This window comes from Procambarus clarkii, chromosome 17 (assembly GCF_040958095.1).
Source record: "Procambarus clarkii isolate CNS0578487 chromosome 17, FALCON_Pclarkii_2.0, whole genome shotgun sequence".
In the NCBI taxonomy this organism is placed as follows: Eukaryota; Metazoa; Arthropoda; class Malacostraca; order Decapoda; family Cambaridae; genus Procambarus; species Procambarus clarkii.
In genome coordinates, this window is record NC_091166.1 from 48,660,530 (window position 1) to 48,681,696 (window position 21,167).

A 21,167-nucleotide genomic window follows, 5' to 3' on the forward strand; every position below is an offset into this window, starting at 1 on the left:
ACTGGCGGCGGGCCAGGCCTGTGACGGTGAAGCCAATATAAGATATAACCTTGAGAAGGGACATTCAAAATAGGAAAATACTGACCTAGACTCTCTCGGTGTTGCCATATTACAGTTTTGTTGTCCTACCTCCAAAAATACTCCCCCCCCCTTATTTAACAACAAAAATACCTAACAAAACCCGCACATCGCCAATTACTCTAAGTAACAACTAACATAAACATTCGAATTGTAAATTAACACAATAAAAACAGCAACAACAACAAAAAAACAGGAATAAATAAAATTTCATCTAGAGATATCTGGCACCACATATGACGTAAGCAATGACGTAGAGAGTTACGTCACCTCGGGAGCGGTGAACCACATTTAGGGGGGCCCGCCAGGGGGCGCCCTGACGCCAAGGGGATAACCCTTCCCCTGGGCTGACGTCCCTTAGGGATATATATCCCGGTGAGACGTCCCGATGGATATGTGATTTGGGTTTGATGGAGGATTTCAACCAATATTTTGACTGAGATGAATATATACCTTGTGGATTTAGGGTTAAGGGTCCCCCCCCCCCCCCCGAGGTCAGGTAATAGTGGTGATGGTAATGGTGGTTGTTTTAAAAGTTGTGGTTTTGTTAGTGATGCCAGTAGTAGTGGTGGTTAATGCCGCCATAGTGACAGCACTGGCCAGCGTCACTCATCCTGTGAGCAGCGTTGCCAGATCCAAATTGCTGAAAGTAGCGTTGTTGTTGTTATAGATTCAGCTACTCGGAACAAGTTCCAAGTAGCACGGGCTATGGTGAGCCCGTAACTTACCTGGCACAGGAGCGGGGCAAGTAGCACGGGCTATGGTGAGCCCGTAACTTACCTGGCACAGGAGCGGGGCAAGTAGCCCGGGCTATGGTGAGCCCGTAACTTACCTGGCACAGGAGCGGGGCAAGTAGCACGGGCTATGGTTAGTCCGTGGAAGGGGGAAAGTAGCAAGCTGATGGTCTATAAGTAGCGAATTTGTAATAAGAGTAGCCCAATTTTTTTTAGTGAATGATATGGGTTTCAAAGTAATATATTTTGATATATAGAGTACTCTACACGATGTTAATTGTTTTATTAATATTATTTCTGCACATACACACACCTTATATATATATATATATATATATATATATATATATATATATATATATATATATATATATATATATATATATATATATATATATATATATATATATATATATATATATATATATATATATATATATATATATATATATATATATAATGCACAGACTACCCTATTCCAGTAGCTGAAGTTTATAACTTTTTAGACACTCAACCCACCAGGGGACTCGAACACTGGCCAACAAGGTGGCAGTTGCATGCTGTATCCACTACACCATACTTCAAAGCCATAAGAGAGGTAGGAATTCTGGGGTATTTAAATTTAAAATATTCTGGGGTATTTAATGTCTGTGCATTAAGCATTTGGCACTGAGTTTTCCCATATTACAGGAACCGATGAAAGAGCATTAGAGGTCCCACACTATCTCATTGCCTGGGAGAGGATTGGAGTTCTGGTTGGTTAAATACCCCATATATATATATATATGGCTCAAAAGGGCCACCACTTACGGGCTATTCATGCCCGTGCCACCTCTTGGGTGGCTTAATCTACATCAATCGAGAGCAGATTAGTAAATATGTTTATTTGTGATGTGTGTCTATGTATATATTAACACGTTGTACTGAATGGGGTGAGAATAGCTTGAGCTACCTCATCCCTTTGTGTGTATTTTACCTCAATAAACTTATTTCAATTTCAATTTCAATTTCAATTTCAATCGAGAGCAGTACGTCCTAACCTGACGTTATATGATGATATCCTGAACAGTTGATAAATAAAAGTAATTGCGGAACTCCAGTTATCTAATACTTATCATAAATGGTATAAATAAAACCTTATCATAAGCCAAGGGATTTGTAGATCAGTGTTTAAAGGGAATTCGGAAGTAATAATAACAGCTGATGCCATCTGTCGGCAGAAGAGAACACTATCAATTAGCTGGTCAATAGTAGCCATAAGATACAGCTTACGCCATCTGTTGACACCAAATTACACCTATAACAAATTGCCCCACAAAATACCACTAACGCCATCTAGTTTTTTTCCAACGCACTATAAATAGCCAAACAGCAACCCATAAGGCGGGTTGTTGTGCTCGGGTAGGAGGTTCCAAGCTCCGCCCACAAGTGGTATTGGGTTGCATAATAAATGGCATATCATTGGTAGACATTCTTTGTTGACATTCACACAACACCCAATCACAGGAAGGGATCAGCTAAAGGCTCCATCCACTTAATAAATAATCTTTATTTAGCACACCATCCTTGCTTATGACATTCTGTTTCAACTTTAATCTACCTAAAAAGTGAAATGTTAATTATTTAAAAGCATTAATATAATGATAATTAAATACTGCCGGATGTAACGAGTGTTACAGAAACATGGGCTGGCTACCTGACTTGTGACGTCATCAGTGGGGGTTGCCTCACACAAATAATATCGGCGATACAATGCCTCCGTCCTCTTATTGGTCTTCATTATTCAGTTAAATGGAAATTTCTGTCTTGTATAAAACATAAATTGTTGTTCTTTTGTACAACAACAACAAGGTTGTTGAGCAAAAGGACGTATTTCTTATTTTGCATTTTATTCATATAAGCGTTGGCATTCCCCGCAACAGCCAATCACAGGAAGGTATTTGCTGGAAACTCTGCCTTGAACAAAGTTCATTCCTTATGAACTCTAACAATAAATTCCTTTAATAAACGAGTATTTAGGGTCAAGCTACAGATGAACACTACAGGATAACGGTGTTTTAGCTTGCAGCTTCGTTAGACAGGCTGTCTACCTAACTTCTGACGTTATTATTGGGGGGTTGCCTTGACACAAATAATGATACGCTGCTCTGCCCTCTTATTCGAGTAAATTATTCAGTTAGATGGAGATTTCTGTCAGGTGCAAAACAGAAATTGTTGTTCTTTTTCACAACAACCTTGTTGTTGTGCACAAGGACCTATTTCTTAGTTTAAATTTTATTCATAAAAGAGTGTTGGTATTCCCCGCAACAGCCAATCACAGGAAGGTATTTCTGGAAGCTCGGCCTCCTTATGGACTCAACACATCGCTCCAGCTCATGGCTCTCTGTTTCATCTCTTGTATATACAAACTATTACTTTGTATATACTGTTATAATTAATAATATGAGATATAAAAGTTTTTACACAAAATGGCTAAATTCTGCCATTAAATGGACTTTGTCTGATATACATACAAACATACACCAATTTATTACCATTCATCCATTATTAATTTCAAATGTAATGTATACTGTCTAGTTTTTTCCTCTCGCCATTACTTGGTGCAATATTTGAAAATTGTCTATTTATCGATCTATCTATTATCTTGTATTTATATTTACAAGTTTCTGTGCTTGGAAGAAAACTCTGCATTGAATTGGGACTAATTTATTAAATAATATTATTTAGTATTAAATAATATTTACAATTATTATTAATTACAATTATTTATAGCTAAGTTACTTTCATGTAACTCGCAATCGTACATTCTTAACATTAATAGCCCAAATTAGCACATCTTGCTTTTAAATTAGCCCCAAAAGTAGCAAGTAGCGAAATTAAAAACTTGGGAGCGCGGGGCTCTCAAAAGTAGCCCAATTCGCTATTTGTAGCCCAATCTGGCAACACTGCCTGTGAGTGAACACAGCGTCACTCATCCTGTGAGTGAACACACCGCCACACTAGCCAGCGTCACTCATCCTGTAAGTGAACACACCGCCACACTGGCCAGCGTCACTCATCCTGTGAGTGAACACACCGCCACACTGGCCAGCGTCACTCATCCTGTGAGTGAACACACCGCCGCAGAAGCAGTAATGGGCAGCGTCACTCATCCTGTGAGTGAACACACCGCCACACTGGCCAGCGTCACTCATCGTGTGAGTGAACACACCACCACAGAGACAGACAGCACTGGTAAGTCACTCATCCTGTGAGTGACCACACACCTAGTGTGCTCGGACGCCATGTGTTGACGCTCACAGATGCTATCTTGTTTTACCCTTGATTTTTGTTATCATTTTTTACTCCACAATCGCTTTTGTTATCTGATTACTTATCCCCCTCCTCCCCCCACCCTAAAAAAAACATCTGTCCTCCGGCCACGTTGTTGAGGTCAAACACTCGAAATTGAACACAGGTAAATACAAGGTATAACCACAACCAACAACAACAAATATGTGACGATATTACTGCCCCCTTCCACCCCCCCCCCCTTTCCATCAATCTATCCCCCCCCCCTCCGGGAGACCCTCTCCCCTCTCCCCACCACAGTACAATACCCCCCCCCCCCCCCCCCCGCTAATTGTTGATACTCTGTAATCAATACAACAACAGCTGATCTGGGCCCCGTATGTGTCTGTTTGTCTCCCAGGACGAGCTCTATGACAGGAGAACAGCATGAGACTACAGGACGACCTGGACAAACTGCAGGAGTGGTTTAGAAAATGGCTGCTAAAGGTCAACTCAGGAGAGTGTAAGGTAATGAAATTAGGGGGAGGGAGCAGGAGACTGTACACAAGGTACCATCTGGGAGGTGAAATCCTGCAAGAGTCAAATAGAGAGAAAGATCAGGGGGTTGATATCACACCGAACCTGTCCCCAGAGGCCCACATCCAAAGGATATCATCAGCGGCATATGCTAGACTGGTCAACATAAGAACTTCCTTTAGGAACCTGTGTAAGGCACCAGAACCTTATATATACCACTTATATCAGACCAATCCTGGAGCATGCAGCTCCAGCCTGGAGTCCATACCTAGTTAAACACAAGACAAAGTTAGAGAAGATTACATAGATATGCCACCAGACTAGTGAGAGAACTGAGAGGTCTGAGCTACGAGGAAAGGCTACAGGAGCTAAGCCTCACATCCCTGGAGGATAGAAGAGTAACGGGAGATATGATCACCACCTACAAAATTCTCAGGGGAATTGACAGGGTGGACAAAGACAAACTATTTAGCATGGGCAGCGTCACTCAATGGGTGGAACAATGACCACGGCGGCACAGGTGGAAGTTTAATACCCAAACACTAACCGGACACGTATATTATAAGAAATATATATATATATATATATATATATATATATATATATATATATATATATATATATATATATATATATATATATATGTATATATATGTGTGTGTGTGTGTTAATGAATAAAGTGTGTAAATTAGAAGGGCAAACTATTTGAAGCCATCATTATTAAACAACAAGTAAACAATACAATAACAGTAATTACCACCAGACTAACGAGAGGTCATTTTAGGCTCGTCTCCGCTCCTTAAGGGGGGAGGGGCGCCCCCTGACCACCTATAATGAGTCAGGGGGGGGTTGTTGCATCAGCCCCCCCCCCCTTCCCCCCTTTCCCCTATTGACCTCCTTCCCTTCCCTCCATAACCCTTTCCTACCCAAACATACCCCTCCCCCCCTCCCCCACCCCCACACAACATTCCAAAACATTCATATTCGGTAAAAATATTCCTCCTCCTGACTCATCTCACTTACGGAGAGGTAAGACAAAAAGATCTTCGAGAAACTTCCAGTAGAACCTGATGACTAGCGTCAACGTTGCCAAGTCATATATTTTTTTCGGTCGTCTTTGGTGTGTGTACACCGTCTCTCTCTCTCTCAGGCTGGTGACGTCATCCTCGGGTTGGAACCTCGATATTACCGATACACTTGGTGGGTTATCTTGATATATATCTTCCTCTCCCCTTGTCTATATATCAAAATACTTCATGGCATTAAAGCTACAAAGCTCCTAAAGCTAACGTTTGTACCTGGAATGCAAGAGTGATTTCAAGAAACGATTTGAACGAAGGTGGCCGTTTATAGTAAATACTATTGCCATAAGGTGATCTTATTTATATTTGGAAATATTGGTCATTTAGGCTTCAAATACCGTAATTATATTCCCCAGAAGAAGTTAATTTCCTCTTCCAATATATAATGTACTTACAACTATCACTTGAATGGGAGGGTTGGTTACGAATAAGTTGCTCTGTAATGCGACACTTGGCAACGCTGCAGTAGTACTACGCATTCATGGCCTTGGTGCAATTTAGCGGATTTTAATTTTCGCGAGTCTTACTCCTAAATAATTGTCGTTAATGAAGGATTTAGAAAGTGTAGAATATTGAGCAAATACAATTTTAAAAGCAATATTTACCTTTACTCTGAGGCGGTATTCAAGATATGTAGTGACTAGTGAGCCTAAATGTGGCCACCTTGGAGATGTTTAAGTCAGGTACGCTGATGTGGCCTGTGAGTCATGGACTGACATACATACATACACGCCCACACCTGTTAAATACACACATACACACATATGCACACATACGCACATGTACACATATGTACATACACGACTACACACATACGCACATGTACCAGCACGCACATGCACATATAATTACATACACGGGCAGGCATACGCACACATACGCACACGTACATACAAGTACATACACGGGCAGGCACATGCACACATACGCACAGACACGTATGTTAACAATCTGCCAGAGGGAACAGTCTCGTGTATCACTGTGATCACTGGTGATGCAACAATTATGAGGAGGATTAAGACAGAGGAAGAGAGCATGAGGCTACAAGATGACTTACACAAACTGAAGGAATGGTCCAACAAATGGCTACTAAAGTTCAACCCCAAGATGTAAGGTAATGAAACTAGGGCGGAGGAAATAGGAGGCCAGACACTGGATACCGAATGGGAGATGAAGTCCTTTACGAAATAAAACAAGATGTAGAAGTTGATATTACGCCAAACTTGTCCCTTGAGGCCCACATGAAATGGAATCATCAGCGGCGTATGCGAGGCTGGCTAACATCAAAACTGCCTTTAGAAACTTGTGTAAGGTAATTAGACTGCCGAGAGTTGTTACATGGCGCCCAAGAGATTACCCTCGACCAAGTAGACTCATTTAAATCACAAAGCTAGGAGAACACAACTAGGTTAGTACACACTAACACAAAGCGCATGGCTGACGTACGATTACAAAAATCAACCCTCAGAACAAAGCTAAATCGCCATCAAAACGCAACATATTTACAATACAAAATACACGTGAAACATAAACACACATAGCCAGAAACACAACACAAAACACACACAAACGTATATAATAATAACACAAAAACTCTCACAGGAATTCCAGTACGATCAGTTAACCAGTGTCTCAACGCCCATGGTCGGTGTTTCTGGAAGAACATTTTCCTGGAAATGTTGAGAGGGTTTGAACGTGTCTTGCGTAAACGGGCGTCCCTGTATCAGGATGTGTTTCTCTAGTGTTAAAGAGGCGCAGTAGAGAGAGAGAGGGAGAGAGAGAGAGAGAGAGAGAGAGAGACAGCCAGGGGGCAGAGTAGGGAGAGAATGACATAGGGGAAACAGGCACACATTGGGAGAAGGGGCTTGTTGGTGGTTGCAATTTGCCGTGCACCAGCCAAGTGCAGGTCAAGGAATAGACGGTAGATAACGCCTGTAGGACAGGACAGGAAAGGCTACCGCTGTTGCTATTGTTTCTGCTGTTGAATGTGTACAAGTAATTGTCTTGTTAGTGATTGTCGCACCATCATAATACTGGTAGTTGTAATATTAACAGTGGCTGCTCCTATTAGTCAGTCTCAGGAGACTATGGAGTTATGGTTGTCGGTCTGGAGTGGCCTCCCCAGGGCACAAAGCCAGGGTAGGTTGATACGGGGGAGAAGCTGTTACCCATGCAGCAGATCCCTCCTCTCCACGGCGCCGAAAGTCTCCAATGGAAAGGCAAACGCCAACACAATTGGTTCCAGCGCCGTCGCAGAAACTGTCAGAACGAGGTTGAATGTAACATCGAACTGCCCTAAGGACTCCAGCTCCAGAGGTTACCTCCGAGTTGGTAAAAGGGACACAGGGACTCAGGGACTCAGGGACTCCAAACCCGGAGACCGCCGTGGTCGGGGCGGGAGAAGAACCACCCCATCAAGGGCAAGAACGACCCCAGCCTCCTGAAACAGCCTGTTGGGCCGCACGACCCCTTCGGGAGGTGGACGTCCCAGCCCTTCACCTACGGGTTCCTGACAGAGATCGCCACAGCTCTCTTCCACCCGAGGTCGGCTTCCTTCAACACCAAGCAGAAGGAAGAGTAACAATTACTAATTACAAATATTATAATATTTATAAACTATAATATAATTAATATAATAATTTATAATCTATAATATCTATATAATCTAATATAATATTTATAAACTACCACTATTCTTATTACAACTACCACTATTCTTATTACAACTACCACTATTCTTATTACAACTACCACTATTATTACTACAACTACCCCTATTCTTATTACAACTACCATTATTATCATTCCTGTAATACCATAAATGGTTGTAGTTAATATTTCTAATACAATTAGCGTCACCAAACAAGAGTTGAGAGCAAGAGTCTGACTGCCCCTCACAATTACCCATCATTTTACTCTTGAAAACACAAATAAAGAGTTAACATTACAGACCAATACACCAGAAGAGAGAGAGAGAGATAGAGAGAGAGAGAGAGAGAGAGAGAGAGAGAGAGAGGGAGAGAGAGAGAGAGAGAGAGAGAGAGTGAGTTAGGTTACTTAGTGAAGGAACTCCAGAGTAAGCAGGCGATGAGTCACAATAAGATGGCTAAAGTAAGTTGACCAGACCACACACTAGAAAGAGAAGGGACGACGACGTTTCGGTCCGTCCTGGACCATTCTCAAGTCGATTGTGAGAATGGACTTGAGACAATTTGACTTGAGAATGGTCCAGGACGGACCGAAACGTCGTCGTCGTCGTCCCTTCACCTTCTAGTGTGTGTAGTCTGGTCAACTTGAGAGTAAACTAACCCCAGGAAGAAAAAGAAGGCTGCCAGGTAAACTGCAGAAATGAGAACCACGAGGAGACAATAGGAAAGGTATCTCCAGAGTCATGACAGGTAAACTTGGCTAAAAATACATCCGTTCAACGAGGCAACGACCAGGAAACTGGACCGACGTGTGAGGCAAGACGCGACACTCTCCATTCGCCACTCTGTAAAAAAAAAATGCGACTGTCTTGCCTAACCTGAAGAGTTCAAAACCCCAGCAAGGGTTTGAACCGGGCGCCTAACCTGTCGAAAATGATGCGCAGAAAAATGTCAATGTGCTGAAATTTGTTCAACTTATCGCATTTTTGAACAGAACAGTCGATTTCGTAACAAATGTAAAGTCATTTTTTTTCTACCACAGACATGGCCAGACATTTACACTGCTAACCAGCATATATACATTTTCTTCTGTCCTCCATGGACAGGGTGAGAGATGTGTTAAACATATAGTTCAGGGGTTTATTGAACAATCAACCTCAGAAGGTGATTGTAGTGCTTTTAAAATGCTAATCTAACCCACATACATCAATACACTGATTTACGTTAGTCCTACATAAACAAGTGTTCGAGATATAAACGGTTGGCCGTTTTTTTGTTTTTGTAGTAAATTGTCAATTGTATTTTCTGATTTTTATCTGTAGGGATAATGTTCCTATTAATAATACCTTTCAGGACCCTTTCCTCCGTTTTATGAGGCGTTGAAAAGAAGTTCCTGTAAAACAGTCTAATAGGGTAGTTACAGGTATTGTGTAAGTTGACTCTTCAGAGGTTGCATGGCGTTTCACCTTTCTTTTTATGACGTCTTCAACATAACCGTTAGAGAAGCCATTGTTGGCTAGGACCTGCCTTACCCTACAGAGTTCTTCATCGGCTTGCTTCCATCCTGAGCTGTGACTGAGAGCCCGGTCGACGTAAGCGTTGACAACACTCCTCTTGTACCTGTCACGGAAGATGTAACAGTCACGGAAAGGAACGAAGGCTTCCACCCTGCAGTCTACACAACGGAAACAAACATAGGAATGTGCCTCAATGCCAATAGTGACTGCCCAGACAGGTACATACATACACATACATTTTGTGTCTGTCCTACTTTGACAGAGAAAGATACTGCTATAGAAACTAGTGTGTTAATAAGCCCTTAATCACTGAAGGTGATTAATATGTTTTTATAAGCTCAAGTTATAGTTACATCACATACATTGTACGTGTTGTATGTGAAGCATTACATAGTCAATCTTGGGTACACCTCCACTATATCATCAAGTGTTCCAGTATTCATACAGAAGTTACAGAGTTCAGCATACCTCAGCCTAGGAGGGCGCGAGTCAGTCAATATGGGACATTTTACAATATAATGTTCATGTTTCTCTTTCACAAAGTTGACACATTGTGTATTCGACACTTTCACAAAGTTGACACATTGTGTATTCGACACTTTCACAAAGTTGACACATTGTGTATTCGACACTTTCACAAAGTTGACACATGGTGCATTCGACATTTGGGTTTTGAGAAAGCTGCCAAATACGTCTATATCCCAGGTGTATTCTGGCCACTATAACATCACATTGCCGAGCTCTTGCTCTATTGGTCCCATATGTCAATGTCTCCTCACAATATTTATCATAATGTTCAATGCTACAACTTTCAGGTCTTTGTGAATTTGTTAGCAGGTCAGTCGGATTGTCATGAGATATTTAAGTATTCTCTTTGTCCCTGCTTATGAAACACCCATATTAATGTCTACTACAGGCTGTCTTTGCAAGCATAGACAGACTCACCTATGTAGAACCCAAAACAAACTCCGTAGAACCATATCGAACTATGTAGCACCCGATCTGACTGCATATATCACCCGACCAATCTCCTCAGGACCCAACCAAACTGCGTAGAAACCGACCAACCTGCAAAAGAAACCCAACCAAAGTACACAGGACCCGACCAAACTGCGCAGAAACCGACCAACCTGCAAAAGAAACCCAACCAAAGTACACAGGACCCGACCAAACTGCGCAGAAACCGACCAACCTGCAAAAGAAACCCAACCAAAGTACACAGGACCCGACCTAACTGCGTAGATCCCGCCCAAAGTGCGTAGAACCTACCTCACTGTCGGAGTTCAAGGGATTTTTAAAGGTGTCATGTCAGAGCGATGTGCGTCACAGGGGCCCCGGCGCGGCGCACTCCACGCAGCAGTCATACTGGATCACACCACGAGGCTGGGAATCATTGTCCTCATCAAACTAACTGCCCAACTACACCTGTGTCCATTTATTATCAAGCCCTTGTTGGTCTGTAGACGTGTGTGTGTGTGTGTATTTCACTTAGGAAACTTCTCATCTGTTCATAATTCCCCTTTCGGTATGCCAGCCTTTTGATTCCTAGTTCTTTTTTGGGGGAGATAATTCCTAGCTCTACCAGGTACTCAAAGTTCAATACACTGTGGCCACTCATTCCAAGGGCGCCCTCTGTGTGTGTGTGTGTACTCACCTAGTTGTGTTTGCGGGGGTTGAGCTCTGGCTCTTTGGTCCCGCCTCTCAACCGTCAATCAACAGGTGTACAGATTCCTGAGCCTATCGGGCTCTGTCATATCTACACTTGAAACTGTGTATGGAGTCAGCCTCCACCACATCTCTTCCTAATGCATTCCATTTGTCAACCACTCTGACACTAAAAAAGTTCTTTCTAATATCTCTGTGGCTCATTTGGGCACTCAGTTTCCACCTGTGTCCCCTTGTACGTGTTCCCCTTGTGTTAAATAGACTGTCTTTATCTACACTATCAATTCCCTTCAGAATCTTGAATGTGGTGATCATGTCCCCCCTATGTGTGTGTGTGTACTCACCTATTTGTACTCACCTATTTGTACTCACCTATTTGTGCTTGCGGGGGTTGAGCTTTGGCTCTTTGGTCCCGCCTCTCAACTGTCAATCAACTGGTGTACAGGTTCCTGAGCCTACTGGGCTCTATCATATCTACATTTAAAACTGTGTATGGAGTCAGCCTCCACCACATCACTGCCTAGTGCATTCCATCCGTTAACTACTCTGACACTGAAAAAGTTCCTGTGTGTGTGTGTGTGTGTGTGTGTGTGTGTGTGTGTGTGTGTGTGTGTGTGTGTGTGTGTGTGTGTGTGTGTGTGTGTGTGTTTGTGTGTGTGTGTGTGTCACTCCTGATTTCAGGATTCCATCAAGATTAGGATATGACAGGCTAGGCAATTGTAGGATAGGTTATCCTTGGTTAGGTTAGGCTAGAATAGGCTAGGTTAAAATATTTTAGTTAAGGATAGGTTATAGGTTATGCTAGGATAAGTTTGCTTAGGCTAGGGTAGAATAGGTTACCCTAGGATACGAGTGGATAGGATAGAATAGGTTAGGTTAAGTTTACGTTACTATATTCTAAAAGTCAGTTTAGGTTGTGTTTGGTTAGATTAGGCAGTTCTAATTCCATTAACATGCTAAACATGGCAGATAACAGAGTTGCAACCGCAGTTTCTCTCAAGTTCTCAGCGCAAAAAATACAATGGTTATATCTAACCAAAATGTCACAAAATAGCCAACCCACCTACCCTAAGTGATCCAATACCGGCTTGTACCACCAGGCATTAACACTGCGCTCTTTTTAATTCTTATAAACCACAGAAAATTGTACAGTACAGAAGGGCAGACTGTACAGACTGTACAGTCTGCCCTTCAGACTGTACAGTCTGCCCTTCAGACTGTACAGTCTGCCCTTCAGACTGTACAGTCTGCCCTTCAGACTGTACAGTCTGCCCTTCAGACTGTACAGTCTGCCCTTCAGACTGTACAGTCTGCCCTTCAGACTGTACAGTCTGCCCTTCAGACTGTACAGTCTGCCCTTCAGACTGTACAGTCTGCCCTTCAGACTGTACAGTCTGCCCTTCAGACTGTACAGTCTGCCCTTCAGACTGTACAGTCTGCCCTTCAGACTGTACAGTCTGCCCTTCAGACTGTACAGTCTGCCCTTCAGACTGTACAGTCTGCCCTTCAGACTGTACAGTCTGCCCTTCAGACTGTACAGTCTGCCCTTCAGACTGTACAGTCTGCCCTTCAGACTGTACAGTCTGCCCTTCAGACTGTACAGTCTGCCCTTCAGACTGTACAGTCTGCCCTTCAGACTGTACAGTCTGCCCTTCAGACTGTACAGTCTGCCCTTCAGACTGTACAGTTTGCCCTTCAGACTGTACAGTCTGCCCTTCAGACTGTACAGTTTGCCCTTCAGACTGTACAGTTTGCCCTTCAGAACAGTCTGCCCTTCAGACTGTACAGTATGATCTTTGGAATATTTTCAAATTTGTTTGCTCTGTGGGTTTCATTGCAAAGAGAAATGGATCTAATGACTGAGTATTTTGTGTGCGAGTGTGAGTATATTACTCTTATATATTTATATTTCAATATATATATATATATATTTATATATATAAATTTTATGTACATCATATATTTCTCTCTAACACACGCAGACACACAGGAAGCAGCTCGTAGCAGCTGTCGAACTCCCGGGTATCTATTTACTGCTAGGTGAACAGGCTTATCAGATGAAATAAATTCTGCCCATTTGTTTCTGCCTTGGTCGGCAATCGCACCGGGGCCCTTCGGACTACGACTCCCGAGCGTTGTCTGCTGAGCCACCAGGCTGTGTGTGTGTCTTAGAGTACACACACACAGCAAAAAATATAGCAAAAACCAAAAATAATCATTGAAAAATGTGACAAAATATACAATCTTTGAAGATGACAACAAATAATCATTCATTGAAAATGGAAATATATATACAATTATATATTATATATTTCCATTATATATTATATATATAATATATAATTTTTAATAGTGTGTGAACAACCAGAGATGTCTGGCAATACATCTAACTACACTGAGGACAACTACACCTGATAACATTGTGTAAGTGTCTTAACTTAAGAGTAATCTCTGCTCATAGTAACGAATAACTGTAAACAATTTACATCATTTATCAGTCACGTTACAACACCCAGTTGTTATCGTTGGCTTCTCCTGCCATCAATAAAGTGTCGAGAGATATTAGAGTAATTAAACTGAAGTAATTAACTCTGCTTGACAGGTATCATTTGGCTGAGTTGGCGGCAGCTCTTGGTTTGTCAATCATTACCACGAACCACTTGGGCTGGACGGTAGAGGGGCGGTCTCGCTTCATGCAGGTCGGCGTTCAATCCCCAGCCGACCAAGTGATTGGGCACCATTCCTTTCCCCCCGTACCGTCCCATCCCCAATCCTTATCCCGACTCCTTCCCAGTGCTATATAGTCGTAATGGCTTGGGGCTTTCCCCCCTGCAAACTCCCTCCCTCTATCATTACAAGTGGTGACAGCTAGCAGTACTTGCCCTTAGTATTACAGTGGTAGTTAGTAGTTAGCGGTGTTGCTACTGTGATGTAATTGTTGCAATTATATCAACATTTATTCTCTTCATTTGCTTACACAGACAGCTATATTGACAAACAGCATATCACCTTAGTGGCGTCTTTTAATTAATCACTCACTGTCTTGTATGCAAATTACGTATTCAGATGGCTTATGGAAATTTCGCATTTTCTGAGTTATGTTATATCCAAGCTACCTACTATATTACCTACATCCTACTATCCTACTACCTACCCTCCCTTACCTCCCTTTACACCTCTAATATTTCCTATTTCCTTCTTCCTCCCATTGTCATTATAATCTCTTCTTCTTTTCTCCTCCAATTTCCCATTTATCTACACCTGTTCTTCCCCCATTATCTGTTTCACTCCCAATGCTCCCTCGGGACCTTCCCATTTCCCCCCATTACGAGCCACCTATTCTTCACATTTTTTCCCATTAGAAGTAGCTCTTTCCCCCCCCCCCTCCTCCCCATCTTTCTTCATTTTCCCCTATTATCAGTCCTCAATTTCCCTCCCTACCTTCTAATTTTCCCAATTACCAGCCCATATTTTCCTGCCCATCTTGCCCATTAGACCTTTACTATTCTCTACCCCCACTTTTCGACCACCAAATTTATCTCCACTACATCTCTGTAATTTTCCCCTTAACTTCCAATTTACCCCATTATCAATTATCCACTTACCTAGCTCCCCATTTACCCCATTACCAGGTACTATTATTATTATCCCTCCCTATTTAGACCCCTTATCAGTGTCAAAGTTCTCTCTACCTCCCCCATTTTACCCATTATCGGCTCCTTCCCTATTTTACCATCAATTTTCTCAATTATTATGCCTTAGCCTTCCTGCATGCCTCCCAATTTAGCCTATTACCCGTCTCTCCCCCTTCCTATTCTCCCCCCCCCCCCCTGACCTCCTAAATGCTTCTGTACAAACCTGTTCACACACCTGTAATGACTCCAGCTGGGGGGGGGGAGCTTCAGGGAGAGGCAGGGGAAAAAAGAGAAAAGAGAGTAAGATAGCGAGAAGAAAGAAGAGAAAAAGGTAAGAGAGAAAAAAGGAATGAAAAAAAAATAAGAAAAAAACAAGAAAAAAGAAGAGAAAGAAATGAATAATAAGAGAAATAACAGAAGACAAGAAAAAGGTGAAAAGAAAAGAGAAGAAAAGATAGAGAGAAAAAATAAGAGAATGAACGCACGCAGTGTCAACTGACCTGGATGGGGGGGGGTCGGGGGGGGGGCGGGGGAGGGGGTCAGTTTCCCCTTCCCACAAGTCCTCGTACCTTCTCATAAATCATCGCTCACAGCCTAACGTCAAAGACAAACGCAGCCGTCCAACATTCCCACAAAAATACGAAAAAAATGATTAGCCAATCTCCACCCCCTTTGCCCAACCACATCAGACGCCTTAAGAACCCCCCCACACACACACACCTTAAGACATATATTGAGGTGATAAAGACAGACCTCCGACGCATGACTCCCAGGAGGCGATGGTTGAGGCGGCTGCCTGCAGGTAACTTGCCGGGCAACCTGGCAATGTTGACCGCTGCCCACGGGACGAGGAGGAGCAGTAGGAGGAGGAAGGAGGATGGAAGACGAAGGAGGAGGAGTAAGGAAGAGAAGAAGATAAGGACTGGAAGAAGAAGAACGAGGCTAACCTGTTTTGTTTTGTTTTCATGCTTATAATCGGTAGTTAAGATGTGATCCTTTCAAGATATATATATATATATATATATATATATATATATATATATATATATATATATATATATATATATATATATATATATATATATATATATATATATCGACGTACATTGCAATTAGAAAGTAGAAATCGGTACTGTTGAGTTGGACAAACCGGAAAACAATTTTCTTTACTTGTATTGCAAAGAGAAACTAAGCTATCCTAACCTATCCTAACTTCCCTAGGCCTAATAGACGATATCTGAGGCCTAATATAGTACATGTTTGCTATACTAGCTCCAAGAACATTTTGTCTTCTTAGCTTCATTTATTTTAAAAGACTTCCTTACTAGTCAGTATACTAGTAGCTAAGACCTAAGTCCGTACGGACTCGTGACTGTAGACAGACTGTCACAACAGGTACTGTCTAAACAAGAGGACGGGTTGTTGATGTATCCGCTGCCCCAGGGGGGGGTTAGGGGGAGGGGGGGGTGAGGGGGGGTTAGGGGGAGGGGGGAGAGGGGGACCTTAATTCACGGGGGCCGAGGGGTGAGTTCTGCCAGCTTCAGGTTGACAGGTTTCTCTCCCTCCTTTGTATTGTGAGCACCTGTTGGGTGGGTGGGGGGGGGAGGGGGCACTACTGAGTTACTCGGGTACTGGTAGTAGTGGTGGTACTAGTAGTGGTGGTGTTACTGGTGGTGGTGGTGGTACTGGTAGTGGTGGTGGTGATGGTACTAGTAGTGGTGGTGGTGGTGGTGGTACTGGTGGTGGTGGTGGTACTGGTAGTGGTGGTGGTGGTGGTACTGGTAGTGGTGGTGGTGGTGGTACTAGTAGTGGTGGTGGTGGTGGTGGTACTGGTGGTGGTGGTGGTACTGGTAGTGGTGGTGGTGGTGGTACTGGTAGTAGTGGTGGTGGTGGTACTAGTAGTGGTGGTGGTGGTGGTGGTACTGGTGGTGGTGGTGGTACTGGTAGTGGTGGTGGTGGTGGTACTGGTAGTGGTGGTGGTGGTGGTACTAGTAGTGGTGGTGGTACTAGTAGTGGTGGTGGTGGTACTAGTAGTGGTGGTGGTGGTGGTGGTACTGGTGGTGGTGGTGGTACTGGTAGTGGTGGTGGTGGTGGTACTGGTAGTGGTGGTGGTGGTGGTACTAGTAGTGGTGGTGGTACTAGTAGTGGTGGTGGTGGTACTGGTGGTGGTGGTGGTGGTGGTGGTACTGGTGGTGGTGGTGGTACTGGTAGTGGTGGTGGTGGTGGTACTGGTAGTGGTGGTGGTGGTGGTACTAGTAGTGGTGGTGGTACTAGTAGTGGTGGTGGTGGTACTGGTGGTGGTGGTGGTGGTGGTACTGGTACTGGTAGTGGTGGTGGTGGTTGGGTGAGTTATCCTAAGAAGTTGCACCATTAGTCTCAACCTGATTACTTTCTCCAGCACTTGACACTTTATCAGTGACACTAGTCTATACTTTAGTGTCTTCTCTCTGTCCCATTTTTTTAAATAATTACGACTGAAACATTTTCTTGAATTCTGAGATATCTCCTGTCTCAGATGTTTTACTGACAGCTCCAGTGAGCGGTTGACCAAGCACCTCTGCCGCCTACTTCAACAGCCATGGTAATAATAATAAGTTCAATCCTACTGATTTTGCTGAAACTAGTTCTGGAGGAACTATTCTAGACCATCTAGTATAACTAGTATATCACCAAGTGTTTCTCCTCGCCCCCCTGGTCGTCACACTTGATATCTTTGTAATTCTTAAATTCTCTTGTTGATTTCCAAGAGAATTTCCTCTGATCACCTCAACCAGATCACTTGGTCTCTTAATCTTGAGTTTCTCCTTATATGGCCATAAAACAAGTGAGGTTGGTCGCTGGCTTTCCCCGCAATGTCGTTTCCAAATTGCCTCACAGCTTATGACCGGAGTGCCAACATGTGTGGCACTCTTCCGTGCCTCACTGTTCTCTCTTACTCAAAGTTTTCGGCATTTTGAGCATGATTTTTTATGGTTCTTTCGTTCTGCCTCCCTCCCTTGGATCTCTTGCAGACAGGTCATCACCCGTCTATATGCCTCACCCTGGGTGTGGGTGTACCTCCAGCCTCACCCTGGGTGTGGGTGTACCTCCAGCCTCACCCTGGGTGTGGGTGAAGCTCCAGTACTGTAGCACTCTATTGCTCCCACCGGGGAGCAATATTGCTCCATCGTTACTACCTCAACCACCATCGTTATTACCACTACCACCATCGCCACTACCACAACCGCCTACTATCAATATAACACCACAAAAACACCACCATTTCCGAAACCAAGATGGCAACAACCACATTAAATACACCACCACAATCACCACCATCCAAACAGTCGACGCTACCACCATCACCACTAATAGAAGCAGTGCTGGCTGCACCACCGCTGCACCACCACAACAACCCGCCCCCCTAATAACACGTCGCATTTTGACGTACGAATCACCCTAAGGCCAGTGTATAGCTTCCAAGAGCTATAGCAGCTCGCGAAATTTACATTAAATCCCATTTTCTGTTCGCGGCTTCTCTAGGGGGTACGAAAATACTACAAAAAGTACCACTTTAGTACAACAGTTTCTTCAGGTTGTGAACGTTGGCGAGGCTGTCACATCTCCCCCAGGCCAAAGTTACGAAAAGTGGGAGGGGTAATGGGGGGCAGGAAGTGTGGTGTAGGTGGCCCCCCTGAGGGCTACCCAGTGGTACACACTGACGAGGGCTGGCCAAAGGGGTGGGTTACTACGCTGGAAAAAAAGTGGAAAGCGAGATTGACCTGAGGGCTTGAGAGGAAGGGTGGGCTGCAAAGTGGGCTGAGGTGTTCCAGTGTGGGCCAGGAACGGTCCATAATGTGCTGGAGTGGGCTGGAAAGTGAGTTAGTTAGCCAGGGGCAGGAAAATGACCACCAGAGGGTGAGTACGAATGTGAACTAGCGACATGACAGGAAGGTGAACTAGAGGAGTGGAGAGAAACATGAGCTACACAATGGTCAAGAAAGTGAGTTTCGTCATGATAAGGACAGTAAGGTAGAGTAAAGATAAGAAAGTGAGCTAAGGAATGGCCAGAGAAGCGAGCTATGGGTAGGGTAGGTAAGCAAGCAACAGGGTAAGCAAGTGGTGGGCCAGGAAGTAAGGTAGGTGATGGGGGTAACAAAATTAACAGATACTAGGCAAGGGAAAACGAGCAGAAAATAAATCGAAACGCAAGAAAGACGGTCCAAAGTAGGGCATGTGGTTGGGGCAAAGTAGGGCATGTGATTGAGGCAAAGTAGGGCATGTGGTTTGGGCAAAGTGGAGCATGTGATTGGGGCAAAGTGGAGCATGTGATTGGGGCAAAGTGGAGCATGTGATTGGGCCAAAGTGGGGCATGTGGTTGAGCCAAAGTAGGGCATGTGGCTGGCCAAAGTGGAGCATGTGGTTGGCCAAAGTGGAGTATGTGGCTGGCCAAAGTGGGGCATGTAGCTGGGCCAAAGTGGAGCATGTGGTTGGGCCAAAGTGGAGCATGTGGCTGGGCCAAAGTGGAGCATGAGGCGGGTCAGAGAGTGGCTGGGAAAGGTGGACCTCAGGAAGGCTGAACATCACACACTAGGGTGACCGACTGACCATATAAAAAGCATCGTCTTTACCTCATCAGGACTTTCTAAAATTTCTCCACCTTCTTTCTCTGTTTACATTAGTTCACTGCACAATAATGCATACTCTTCCCTTCTCCTCCACGACACAGGGGCCATGAGCTCCTCCACGACACAGGGACCATGAGCTCCTCCACGACACAGGGACCATGAGCTCCTCCACGACACAGGGACCATCAGCTCCTCCACGCCACAGGGACAAGGGCGATAGCGGACACTCCCCGTCGCCTCGATAGCTTGATATCCCTCCCCCTATACACGTCCCGGGACTGATATCATTGTAGTGTTGGATCTTACCGGTGTTGGGTGTTGATGGTGTTGATGGTGTTGGGTGTTGATGGTGTTGATGGTGTAGGGTGTTGATGGTGAAGGGTGTTGACAGTAGTAGTGTAAACTCAGACGACTCAGTTTTGTTTTGTTTTTTCCCTGACATCATCTCGCAGTCTTACAAAATTTGTTGATGAATCTCGAAGATGGCACCACACAGGTCCCCCGAAGATGGCACCACACAGGTCCCCCGAAGATGGCACCACACAGGTCCCCCGAAGATGGCACCACACAGGTCCCCCGAAGATGGCACCACACAGGTCCCCCGTAATTGTCTGATGAATGTAGGCAATTGACAGCTTGAGCAACACTTCTGTTTTGACGGGGGACGGTTCCAGTCATCATTAATTTTTCGATGAATGACGTCAACAGCCGTTCAATGACGTCAACAGCCAGCAAATCTTCCTATTAACATTTCTCCCCAAAACTCAACTCTAGTCATATATTTTGTGTTACTTTAGTGTTTCTCTCAGTCAACCCAAGAGTGTTGCGTGACTATTCAAAGGAATAGTCACGCAACACTCATATTTATATTTTTTTATGTAAAAAATTGTTTTTTGAATCATATTGATTTTCATGACCTAGTTAAATATTGAGCATAAAAAAAAGGAAAACTGAAGATGTATTGGCCCAAAACCACTCTTAGTCTGTCTTCTATCTATTGACCAACAGACGGTTATCACAAGCCAAAGAGAACTACTTTTTGTACTATGCCACACGACCTCTACCACAAAAAATATGGCTTTTTCAATAGTGGTCATTGTTGCCGTGGTAGGATGGTTGTTGACGTGGTGGGGGGTAGTTATTGTCGTGGTGGGGGGTGGTTGTTGCCGTGGTAGGGATAGTTGTTGATGTGGTGGAGGGTGGTTGTTGTCGTGGTAGGGATGGTTGTTGACGTGGTGGAGGGTGGTTGTTGTCGTGGTAAGGATGATTGTTGTGGTAGGGATGATTGTGGCTATAGTGATGAGGATGCTAATTAGAACCTTTCCACCCCCTCATCCCAATCTCTTCACCGTCCCCCCCCCCACCCCCACCCCCACCACCACCAACACCCCCAC

The 21,167-nt window shown here is 43.9% G+C and overlaps 2 protein-coding genes across 2 annotated transcripts in view; one reads left to right on the forward strand and one right to left on the reverse strand.

The window, feature by feature from the left end:
• Positions 1 to 21,167, reverse strand: part of asun (integrator complex subunit 13 asun) — a 476,385-nt gene that overhangs the window by 40,698 nt on the left and 414,520 nt on the right. The gene's annotated exons all lie outside the window — the stretch shown is intronic.
• LOC138365702 (selection and upkeep of intraepithelial T-cells protein 5-like) lies at positions 6,865 to 13,946 on the forward strand. Its single transcript, XM_069326195.1, has 3 exons — positions 6,865 to 7,013; positions 12,672 to 13,411; positions 13,885 to 13,946. Exons 1-3 carry the CDS (start codon positions 6,865 to 6,867, stop codon positions 13,944 to 13,946), a joined length of 951 nt encoding a protein of 316 aa, XP_069182296.1.

Excerpts from the sequence above, each read along its gene's own strand:
- LOC138365702 (XM_069326195.1), top strand. The coding sequence starts at position 6,865 with ATGGGAGATGAAGTCCTTTACGAAATAAAACAAGATGTAGAAGTTGAT. Across the intron at positions 7,014-12,671 it reads CCTTTAGAAACTTGTGTAAG|AAAATTGTACAGTACAGAAG; the intron begins GTAATTAGACTG and ends TATAAACCACAG. Across the intron at positions 13,412-13,884 it reads TGAGTATTTTGTGTGCGAGT|TGTGTGAACAACCAGAGATG; the intron begins GTGAGTATATTA and ends AATTTTTAATAG.